Source organism: Notothenia rossii, assembly GCF_949606895.1.
Source record: "Notothenia rossii genome assembly, chromosome: 6".
NCBI lineage: Eukaryota > Metazoa > Chordata > Actinopteri > Perciformes > Nototheniidae > Notothenia > Notothenia rossii.
In genome coordinates, this window is record NC_136909.1 from 83,422,209 (window position 1) to 83,434,933 (window position 12,725).

At 38.6% G+C, this 12,725-nt stretch overlaps 1 protein-coding gene across 1 annotated transcript in view; it reads right to left on the minus strand.

The window, feature by feature from the left end:
• Window positions 1–628: 628 nt before the first annotated feature.
• Window positions 629–12,725, minus strand: part of LOC307044668 (spectrin beta chain, non-erythrocytic 1-like) — a 122,918-nt gene continuing 110,821 nt past the window's right edge. The window contains exons 35-38 of the mRNA XM_079689979.1: window positions 5,330–5,559; window positions 4,426–4,599; window positions 3,550–3,592; window positions 629–3,191 (exon numbers count right to left, since the gene is read on the minus strand). Coding sequence (XP_079546105.1) covers window positions 2,970–3,191; window positions 3,550–3,592; window positions 4,426–4,599; window positions 5,330–5,559 — 669 coding nt within the window. The 3' untranslated portion in view covers window positions 629–2,969. The remainder of the gene's footprint in view (window positions 3,192–3,549; window positions 3,593–4,425; window positions 4,600–5,329; window positions 5,560–12,725) is intronic.

Genomic DNA, 12,725 nt, shown 5'->3' on the forward strand with positions numbered 1-12,725 from the left:
GAGAGGGTGCATGACGTCCAACACGCCTCCAACCAGCAGTAACATTTACAACTTCAGATTTATCTCACAGCAGGCTGGGAGTGAGGGTCATAATGCATGACTTTTATTCGAAACTGTGTATTTTTACATTTACATTATATATACACACACACACACACGAGAAAAAACAACACTTGGTTTCTTTTTAAAAGCATTTTAATGGCTTTTTGCACATATGTAACAGACGGGGAGAAGTCTATGGGTGCAGATCCAACTAGCAGTGACCCCTGGTCCACAATACACAGACTAAATCTCACCTAAAAAAAACCCGCCCACGCCCCATCCCCCCACCCACCCACCCACTGTGGCATTATTGATTGTGCAATATGAAGAAATATCTATGATTACAGTGACAGAGGAATGCACACTATATTGATCATACTGCCAGAGAATGAAGCAAAAATTAAAAATAAAACGAGACAAATCACCGCGCGAAACGTTTTTACTTTCGGGTGTTTCACCAACCACCAGCATGGTGGGGAAAACAAACGCACCCACCTTTCATCACACTCTGGGGTTCTTTCCTTCTGTTTTGCTCCTACTTTTTCTGTTTGTATGGAAGTTAATTAAAGACACGATTACAAGTGAGCACAAAACAAATTCAAGATTTAATCAAGATGTTGGATTTAGATTCATTTGAAATCACCTTTTCTGATAGCAGATTTAGCAACAAGTGGATTATTCCCTCAGGAAAATACGTCCACTTTAAACTGTCGTAGATTTGGCTAACTTAGATTTACATTCAAGCATCAAACCATTGATTAGAGGCATACATCCTCTCAAAGCGTTCACTTTCGAGGATTTAAACTTCATATTATGGCTCAAAAAACTCATTTGTGTTTTTGCACGCATGTAAACAAACTACAGCATGCAAATTGAAAGATAACATGCGACAGGAAGGCTGAAGTGTCAAAATTCTGTCCTTAAAAATAGTTTTCATGCTAACAAACCTACATGCTTTCGATCCTCAAGTGCAATTTTTTGCTGTTAATTTTGTCATTAAATAACTTCCATATAAAAGCCACCAGTTTTCACTTCCTTGGCAGCAAAGTCTGAAATAAAAATATTAAAAAGGGAGTGCTGAAGCCAACAAGCAAGCGACCATTATTCTGCAACATTACTCACTTGCAGTAAATGCTTTTTATAAAAGAACCAACTTGTCCACTTAACAGCAATGCTTAAAGTAATCTCTGTTTTTATATAATAATACATCTACGTCTCCTTACTAAATAATCCTTAGCTTACAGTAAGTGTGGAACAGAAAACACATACTGTACTGGAGGAAACAAAAACATGGAGGAAATAAATGACACAAATGTAGAAAATAAAACTTAATTAAAGTCAAACAATCTTACTGGTCTTTGTTATTTATTCTCCTTCATTCAGATTGGTTTAGTGTACATTAAGATCTTTTAGGTAAAGAAAGTTATACTAAGCTTATTACGGTTGGTAGGTCTTATTAGTAGTAAATATAGGTGGAATTAAAACACAGGTTTATTTTTTTAACAGTTTGTTATACACAAGTTATACATACAGTTCAAAGCACCGCAGGGTAACGCTCTAAATTACAGCCATTTCTTTTTCTGTCTGCAGGAAATAGACAGCACCAGAGCACAACGATGATAATTCGCTTTTCACAGGTTTATTGCACACATTTAACCAAAGGAAAAGCTCAATTACTCAGTGCACAAAATTCAATTTAGTGCACCTTTTGTTTTATACTTCAAATAGCGTTTAACTGTCAGCATGTGTTGGATATCTTTACATAATTTTGGACATTTCAGTTGAAAAAAAGAGGTGTAATTTCAGAGGTTTACCCCGCTGTGGTCTCAGCTTTCCCCACGACAGAGGGATACACGTCATCTTGCAAAGACAAGGCCTCGCAAAAACTGAGGATGGAGCCTAAAACAGGAACTACCTACAACTTCCCAAAAGAAAAAACAAAGACGAGCTTGGAGCGTAAACACAACCCACACAAGGCAGTAGTCGACGAAAAGCCGGGAGTGATGAGAAAGCGGAGAGGAGATAGGAAACACAAATAATAGCATTAAGAATAATAAAACAGGAATATTCTGGGAACTCCTCTCAAGTGTTGTTGTTCAGCGGCAAACTCTGGTTTGTATCTTTATGACAGCAGCGTTTGCAGACTCCTTTTTGATTTTTAAATTAGGTTTCCTTCAATCCAATCTTTATGCATTTCCTTTTTTTTTTTTTAATCCTGCTCCATATCTTACAAAAAGTGAACCGAGGATACAGGTGTGTGTGTGTTGTAGCTGTCGCTCTGAGCCGGACCGACGGTTGTTAGGCACAGAGTGGAGAGTTTTGGCTCGGAGCTTGCATGCTGGAGTCACACTTTCAGAGAGGAAGAGGAGGAGGAGGAGGAAGAGGAGGAGAGGCTGTTTGGGATTTTAGTTGACGTAGCAACTGCTGTTACTGTAACTGCTGTAGGAAGTGTTTACATCCATGAGTTACATTTTAATAAAGCATGTTTTCTTCGTCATCATTTGATGTTATTACATTCACATACCTTACATTATATTTCAATTTAATTACATTTTTGGTTAGTTATATATCTAGTTGCCAAAATCCAAATTTGTACAGATTTACAGGGAAATCTTCAACAAATATTTTACATATCGAAAATGAAGAGCAAACCCAAACTGTATATATATCTTATATATATCATATATCTAGTAAGTGTTCGAATGAACGAGTAAGCATGTTTTTCCTTATTATTTGATATTACATTAACATACATTACACCCTTGCAATTATTATAATAGTTTTAATCAGTTGCTACGACCTAATCTCTAATATCTTCCACGAATATTTGATTGAAGGATAATGAGAAGGAACCCCAAACAGCACCAGAGGAAGGAAGAGGAGGAAAGGGAAGGAAGTAGGAAGTAGGACTTAGGAAGTAGGAGCATCTATTTCTTCTTGCTGAACAGACTGAAGCGCTTCTCCTTGTCTTTCTCTCGTTTCCCCGGGCTGGACTCTGCGGTGGTGGCGGCGGTCACCGTGGCGACGGAGGCGGGCAGCGTCTGAGCGCGTGCGGGGGGTGCGGGCGTGCTGGTGCTGCTGGGCGTGACCTCCGAACTCTCAACCGTCATGGCCGACGCGATGGCAGATATCCACGTGCTCATCTCCTCCTGGGGGAGAGAGAGGGGGGCGGTTAGGTGTGTGGATATTGTATCTGTTAATTAAATCCTGTATAGTATTTGTTATCAGTTATCACAAATCAAATTTAATTACAATATTTTATAAACTAAAAGACAAAAAAAATTACTCGTATTTTTCCATACGACTAAATTACAACTACCAAATAACATAAACAAATATTCAAGTTAAAAATAAGAAAAATAATGTGAGTAACAATTAGGGTTTTACAGTAATGATGAGACTAATTTAGCCCATTTAACAATCATTATTATTGGAGAAGGAAGACATGGTTATCACCTTAAAAATAAAAATAATAACCATGAAAATACAAAACAATGTAAAACGTACCTCGTCTTTGGCTTGGAAGAGATACTCATTCCCATCAGTAATCCTGTGGAAGGTAGAAAACACATTAAAGGGGGCCTATCATGCAAAATGTCTTTTATACATAAATATGTCCCCGGTGTGTCGGGGAGCTCACGCAGCGTCAGAAAATAAAACCCATTCTCTTTTCCTCCGTACCCAAATCTCTAAAAACGGGGGTACAACGAGGGGATACAGATTTGCTGCCGATATGACGTCAAATCGGCGACGGACCCACAGACAGTTGCTATCAGAAACAATGCCTGACGTGTTTTGGACGTAATCTCGTCTTTGTTTACATTAGCATCGCTAACACTCAGAGCTAACCTGTACTGGAGAGCACATGTGTTTAAAAAGCAGGAAATAAAAAAAGGAACTCACCTTGTGATAAACCCACAAGAGAAAAAGCATTTGAGCTCCATACTGTTTCAGAAATAATCCTTGATGTGGTTTAGAACAGGATGGTGTTTTATCACAGCAGAATTTAACTTTATCTCCGGTAGAATTCTGATCAGGCATTAACTCTTTTCAAGCTAAGGACCCAAAATCTGCATTTCTCTAACAGCTGGAATAGAGGGGTATGAGGGATTTCTAAAATGCATGATCCGTTTGTATTTTGAGCAAAACACATCATAGACATGTTTTTATATAATTGTATATATCTGAGACCCATAATATATGCCTCAAAGTAGCATGATAGGTGCACTTTAAATACAAAATCAGGTGTTAATATTCACTGTTAAACCTACAGAAAGGTTGTTGTTCTGTTAAAGGTAAAAGATAAACTAAATGATTCATCCTTTGAGTCAGACTTGCAGATCCTATTTCTCTGCATTACAGATCAGTTATCCAGATTCTCACTTGAGTTTGAAGACGTGTTTCTTCTTCTTGTAGTCGAGCGCCACCTCGCAGGCGGCCTCCTTCAGAGTGACGGGGATCTCGCTGTGGTACGGGATGCCCTGAGCCGCGCTCTTCTGGTCCTTATAGAAGCCCATCTCCTGCTGGTTTATCACACAGTACACGTTGTGCCACGACCTGCAGACAAACACACATTATATTAATACAGAAACGTAAAGCCAGCTTTCAATTAGTGCACAGAAAGTAGGGAGGGAGGGGCAAACAAAACTACAAGACCTAGGAATTGACAATAGGCGCTTTCACACCGGAGTACTTTTCCCGTTTAGATAGTTCCTGGGATTTTGCGTTCACACCAAAAAGAGAACTTAGTTCATGAGAACTTTTCCCCCATTTTTAATGCCTGCTAGAGAGCAGGTACTTTCCTGGGGAGAAAAAAAGTTCCATTTTCGATTGGCTGGGCGAATTGCAAACCACGCCCGGGTAAAACTCGGAAAAGTTTTGTGAAGCCGCCATTGTATTTGTGGCATTAGCATTAGCCCCGCTAAAAATAAATATTTGTATTTTACAGAAAATAAACAAAATCTTTATTCATAGATTTGAACAGGGACACATTATTCAACAATTCAGTAAATGTGCAAGAGTTAGCCAAGAAGCAATTTTTCATCTGTAGTCCCTTGACAGATTTTTTAAGTCAAATATGAACAAACTAAGTCAAATGTTTGTTAATCCTTTTTTAACAAGAGGCAAATATTGCACTCTTACTGATAATTCCTGCAATATACTTGAAGTTACATCTATTGCCGTTTTGAATGTTTATTTTCTCAAGTGCATTGTATGTTGCATCGCTGTTCCTATTGTGCATATGACAATAAAGCCCTTTAGTCTTCAGGATTTGAGGCGATCCTACCTGCTTGAAGCCTTCTTGTTGTGTCCCTCCCACTCGTGTTTGCGGTGCAGGAATGCTTCCAGTTGGGAGGGGGGGGCGTCCAGCTGGGTCTTCGCCGGCAGCGTTGCCGCCTGGCTGATCTTGCCCTTGCGAGCGCCCCCGGGAGACCCCGTAGGGCTGGGCTCTGACACTCCATTCACCACCTCTCCACCTTCAGCGGTCCCATCCTGGAAACAGAACATAAGAGCCAATCAGAGGAGGACTGAGCAGGAATGGATGTCAGTAACATACGCTATTATATATATATATATTTTTTTTTTATCTTTCTCTCTCGGACACAGAAGCTGTAAATCAGGATTATCAGAGCTGCAGCATGCAGAGCGGAGCAGATCAAAAGCTGGGTAGGGACTTCTCTAAACTGAGCTAAAACCTGAGTGAAGATGCATTCCTGTCCGGTGTTTGTCTGCTACTTTTATGACTTATAATAATAATAATTGAGTCAACACATTCCTCCTGAATCTGCCAATTCTAAAGTACAGTATCTCTACAGTATTTTTTCATAGATGTCAAGAAAATGCTGTCTTCAGCCTCTCAAAAATATGTTTTATTAAAATGTGATGTCGTGCTTTTCTCCATGTTAGAACATAAGTAAATCAATTGGGTTTTTGCACCGATACCTTGGACTTCGAGAAACTGTGATTATCATTGTTCCGTATTTATTGTCCTTTTTTGGACCAAACTATTTACAATTATTAAGAAAATAATCTGTGATATTGTAATTCATGGTTAGTTACAGCTCTAATAGTGTTTGGATTAAACGAGAGTACGTCAAAATCACGTTCAAAGTCTTTCTGGATTATCTAGAGTTAAGCCTGAAGTTACGAAACCAGTGCAAGCTAATCTTAGACTCTTAACTCAACTAAATTACTCGTCAGCCTCTTAATTATTAAAGCATTTTAAGCGTTTATTTTCCAGCATGTAATAAAGTGAGTTCAGCGCTGGACTCCAGTTCTGATTAGGAAACACCTGCTTTGAACATTAGGAGCACAGAGAGGTAACACACACATGCACTGATCACAGACTTTAGGACATGCACAGTAAATCACAACACCACTTATAACACACACACACACACACACACACACACACACACACACACACACACACACACACACACACACACACACACACACACACACACACACACACACACACACACACACACACACACACACACACACACACACACACACACACACACACACACACACACACACACACACACACACACACACACACACACACACACACACACACACACACACACACACACACACACACACACACACACACACACACACACACACACACACACACACACACAACACGGTGGACAGTGTGAAGAAAGTCGAGTAGAGGGAGAAGCTAGCAGATGGTAAACACACAACAAAAACACACAAACAATTATCCACAAAAATTGCTTGGAATTCATTACTTGGCGTCAATATTTGTGAGGGGATAATGCGATTGGCCTAGTATTCAGACAGATTTTATTTGTTTCCACACCACACCCACTCCAACCGGATGCTTATTACCCGTTCACTGGGCTCTTCAGGGCTGGACCAATGGTGGACGCTCTTTATGAGACCAGTTCAGGGGCTGGACCAATCCTGGGAGCTTTAACCGATGGAAGGCAAGAGCTGGACCAATCCTGGGAGCTTTTTGTCAAAACCTAAGTTTATCGGAGTTCAAATGATCGAGTGGACCCGAAAAAAGATTTTTGTTGTTGCTTGTGAAACTTTATACCACCCTGGAAACTCTTATCGAAAGACGACGAAGAACATTAATTAAGGTGAGTGCGTACAAATGCTAACACCAACTCAGAAATACAAACGAGCATATCTTAACCAAATATTGGAGTCTATGATAAGAGCTAGAATCAAAACATTTATTTTAGAGGATCATCGACACTTATTTTAAGTGAAGTCATGCTACTGAAGATCCTGGGAGCTTTTATCAAGAGCTCGGTGAAAAAAAAAACGTTTATTGGAGTTCAAATTATCCTGAGAACATTTACTTGATTGGACAAATTAGGAAGAGCTTTCCCTTACAGATAATCAAAGAGTGGGAGATTTTTGTTTTTGCTTGTGAAACGTTATACCATCATGGTCCTCTTATTGAAGAACATGTAAGCAAGCTTTCTTGAATGCGAATTAAGGCGAGTACGTACGAATGTTATCACTAACGCAGAAATACAAATGAGCATATCTTAACCAAATATTGGAATCTATGATAAGAGCTAGAATCAAAATGTTTAATGGCGCATTTCCACTGCAGGGCCTCGCACGGCTTAGTACGGTATAGTTAAGCCTCGTTAGGCCAGGCTCACTTTATGCTGCGTTTCCATTACAGTTTAGTAGCTGGGGCGGTAACTATAGTAACGCAGTGTAGGCGGAGCCGTGACGTCCTCTCCAATGCGAACCACAAAACCAACATTAGCCGTTAGCTGTTAGCGCTCAGAGCTCACAGCTCCTCATATCTGTTCAGAAACTAGACACAAGTTAAACAAGTACAAACCACAGACTGTCTGTGTCATGGAGAATACAGTCGCTGGTTTATTTATGTCTGTAGGCCGTTGTTGTGAGTGTGGACGGTCGGAGCATATACTGCGTTAGCTTAGCCAAGCTCCTTCAGAAAACACGCATTTTAAAAGGTTCTTCGCCTGCCGTCTGTCTGCAGACTTCAAAAAGCATTAATTCATGGTTTTTACTAACCGGTATCAGTATGTTGTTACTTCGGCATCATTTAGAAACGTGTATTACAATTAAATCACGGTAAAATATGTTCATTGTGTTGTAGTTGTAGCCCCCTTGCCAGTGATTCTCTCACTAGTTTAGCATACTCAGCCCGGTTGTTGGCCCGGAAAGAACCTGGATTTTATGTGGCCAGAAAAACTGTGAAAAAGTACCCGCTAGCTGGAACTACGCCTAGTGGAAACGCAACCAAAAACGGGCCGGGTTTGGCACTGCACGCTTAATTCGTGCTGTAGTGGAAATGCACCATTAGAGGATCATCTGCACTGATTTTACTGGACAAAACTATCGTATATCAGGGTCAATGAAGTAACGCTACGGAAGATCCTGGGAGATGTTATCAAGAGCTCAGCGAAAAAGTTACACCAATCACATGAGCGTTTATTGGAGTTCAAATGATCCCGAGAGAATCTACTTGATTGGACTAATTATAAGAGCTTTCCCTGACAGCTAATCAAAGTGAAGGGAGATTTTTTTTATTTGCTTACAAAATGTTATACCATCCCGGAAACTCTTATTGAAAGACAATGAAAACATGTCGAGCTTTCTTGAAGGCGAATTAAGGCGAGTACGTACACATTTTACATTTTTTAACACATAACGCAGAAATTCAAGACTAAGGAGTATATCTTAACCAAATATTGGAATCTATGATAAGAGCTAGAATAAAAATTGTATTTTACAACACTTATTTTACTGGACTAAACTATCATATACATCTATATATATATATGTGTTTTCAGCACTTCTTAACACGTGCCTTGTGCGGTCATTTATTATTTTATGATTCCTATGATGTTTGAATGTTCTGTCAAGCACTTTGTGACTGTCTGTGAAAAGCGCTTTATAAATAAATGTTACTTACTTTTACTTATATCAGGGTCAATGAAGTAATACTACTGAAGATAGCTTTGACAAATATCCCTTTCATTATGGATTTAATAGTTTATAGACAAACCACCCGACAAAGCCGAGCAGTGTAGACTTTGTGCGGATTGTTTCAGAATCGGGGTGAATTCTTGCAACTGTTTTTGTCTGATTTGAAGTTTTTTTGCACCGGGACATGCATTGCAGAAAATGTATTTGGTTTGAGATCACCTTAATAACTTAAAACCTCTCAATGTCTGCCCAGCTTCATTCCTGATTGGACTGTTTTTTTAGTATGTAATCGACTTCTTATATTTACAAGTATATGTTTATAGAATATGTATTTAAGCACGTGGAATCTGTTCAATAGAAAACTAGAAATACTTTCATTGTTGGTGGTAAAATAATGAACAAGAAAACAGCAGGAACTTCGTGTAGCTAGCTTCCTGTTTGATTATTAAATTCAACTATTGTTTGATATTCCTGATTGTGAACTACGTCAAAGAAAGCAGCGTTCTATACAAACCAAAATAATAATAACAAATGCATTAAAATAAAGCCCCAGGATGAACACTGGTGAAGAACATGAGACAACAATGACAGAAAACTGAAACTGAATGATGGTGACAGCATGCAAACAAAAGAAACACCTACTGTATGTGAAGGAAAGTGAACACATGGATAACACATGGACAGGTAAAACAGAACGGGTCTGAGCGATCTGATTGGTTCAGACAGGGTTTATTGGGGAACATGGGTGTTAGTCAGGGAACCAATGAAAGGGCTGGATGGACATGCAACAGTTAACAATTGAAAAACATATAAGACACAATAATGGTGATACAAAACAGAGTCACAGTGACGCAGGGTTTTAACTGAGTAACTACTATGTGGAGGATGAAGTAGGAACACACACACACATGTATAATGTACACACAGTGCATGTAAATGCTTATAAGTTCATGTAGGAGCAGTTTCCCATGAAGATGTTGAATGATTTTGAAGATGGTCAGTGTGAAGAATGATAAAAAGGTATGGAAAAATGTCAGAATGTACTTTTTAGGGAATGACTTTCTGCAAATTATTTTGAATGACTTCTCATAATTCAGACTTCTAGATATGGACCTGCTCTAAGGACAGTGAAACACCATATAAACGATATTATGTATACAACTTGAAATTAACATTTGCATAACTGTTTGGCCTGTTTGTTTACTTAAAGGGGACCTATCATGCAAAATGCACTTTTTGATGTCTTTTATACATCAATGTGTCCCCGGTGTGTCGGGGAACTCACGCAGCGTCAGAAAATAAAAGAAAACCCTCTCTTTTCCTCCGTACCCAAATCTCTAAAAACGGGGCTACAACGGAGCTGATCCAGATTTGTGTCCGATATGACGTAATATCTGAAATGTGGACCCACGGCCCTATCAGAAACGTTGCTATCAGAAACAAAGCCCGACTGCTTTGGACGTAATATGGTCGGTGTTTACATTAGCATCGTTAACACTCAGAGCTAACCTGTACTGGAGAGCATGTGTGTGAAGAAGCAGGAAGTAAAAAGGAACTCACCTTGTGGTATAACCGGCAAGAGAGAAAGCCTTTGAGCTCCATACCGTTTCAGAGAGAATCCTTGATAATCCATGATATGGTGTTTCATCACGGCAGTATTTAGTTTAGACAGTAGCTGCCGGGTCCCGCATGAGCTCAGACCCCTACTTTTTTATTTGTTATCAATTCTTATTTTTTTTTTTAAAGCTTTATACCCAAATCATCACTTTAGAAACAGGAAGTGAAATAGAGGGATATGAGGCATGGCTAGAGTGGGTGATCTGTTTGGTATTTTGAGCAAAACACTTCATAGACATGTTTTGTATATATTTGTATATCTCTGAGACCTATGCTATTGCCTAAGAATAGCATGATAGGTGACCTTTAAGAGTAGTGAATTACTTTAAATGTAAAAAAGGCGTATGAGAGTGGAGATGTGGGGGTGAACGAAGAAGAGAAACGTGAATGAGTTATATTTCTCCTGTTATATTAGATACATGTGTTACTAATTTTCTTTTGTGGTGGATTTAAAGTTTGTAAAAGCAAAGTTATTGTACTCAAAATAAAGAGTCTCTCTACTTTTGATTATTACCTAGACCAGGGGTGTCAAACTCAAAGCCCGGGGGCCAAATCCGGCCTGTGACTTCATTTTATGAGGCCCCACAAGAGCTTGCAAAGAATATAATATGTTTGTTATACGGTTACATGCCGATTTACAGAAGCACGTTGCCCATAAACTACATGTCCCACAATGCATCTCGAATTTGACTTTTTTCTCAGAATTTGACTTTTTTTCTTCAAAATATGCCTCTTTTCTTTTGTATTTGCATTTTTCTCAGAATTTCACTTTTATTCAAAATGTTGCTTTTTTTCAAAATGTCACTTTTTGGCTTTTCTTTTTCAATCATTTTGTGACATTCTCACTGAAGAGACTTGTAATTATTGACCCTAGACTTCTTCTTTCAGACGCAGTTAATTATGAATTTATTACCCTATCCGAAAATAATCCAATGCAGAGGCAATAATGTAATATAATACATTATTTCATATATATTAAATATTTATACATGTATTTTTATATAGTGTTGAAGTTACAACTGGCCCTTTGAGTTCAACCATGATGTTAATGTGGCACGCGATTACATTTAGTTGGACACCCCTGACCAAGACGCAAAACAGTTTTGTTAAAGCTTTCCACAATAAAGCTTTAACATTTTCCCTCCTAAATTCTCCATAAATGGTAACTATGAGATCCGTTAATAATATGAATTGTTAACATAGAGTGTGTGTTGTGTGTGTGATGGAAAACATGATGATACACACACAACGCCCTATTGAAAAATGTATATGATGTTTGTGGGTTGTTGGATGTAGACACACGTGGGGCCGGTACTGTGGACACAGTGAGTGTTAATTTACAAAAGTACTTTTTAAACTTACTTTAAACTAAATAGCCGCATACAAAGCTTTTTTTAGTAGCTTTTAGACTAAATGTGTGTCTGTCTCGTCCAAAATATAAATTTCTAAAAAGATTTCCCCTTTAAAACAATTTAAATTATCATTTTAAAATGCTCATAAATCTGTGATTGATTCCATTTTCAACAATCCACAGATAATCAATGCATTGTTAATGATCAAAATAAAAGCATAGCAGCTTAAAATCCTTTATTTTAAGACAATAAGAGTAAGACATAATGTATCTGGATATATTAAGGAGGATAAACTAATGTATTATGATTGTGTTTGTTGATTTGTCATCATTCATTAATGCATGCGAGTCATTTCAGTTTGATTCCCTTATTCGTCTCTATCCAGATGACGCCTTCATTTTCATTTGATATCAAAGATACTTATATTAATCCTACGAATGCCCGTTAAACTTGAACTGATAAACATACATATTATTAAATGACTGTTTTAAATATTTTTTAAACCGTGTTTAAGAGGGAGGGCTTTGTGTTTTTTATCGGGGACGTCTCAGGTGTTCATGTTCCAGAGGGTGAGTTTATAAATGACGACGTAAAATAGCAGCAACATTAACAGCTGAGGGGAGAGGATGGTGGGGGGGTCGAGCTGAGAGAGAAAGAGGGAGAAGAATGAGGGGAGGGAAGGATAGAAGTGTGTGTGTGTGTGTGTGTGTGTGTGTGTGTGTGTGTGTGTGTGTGTGTGTGTGTGTGTTCTGTGGT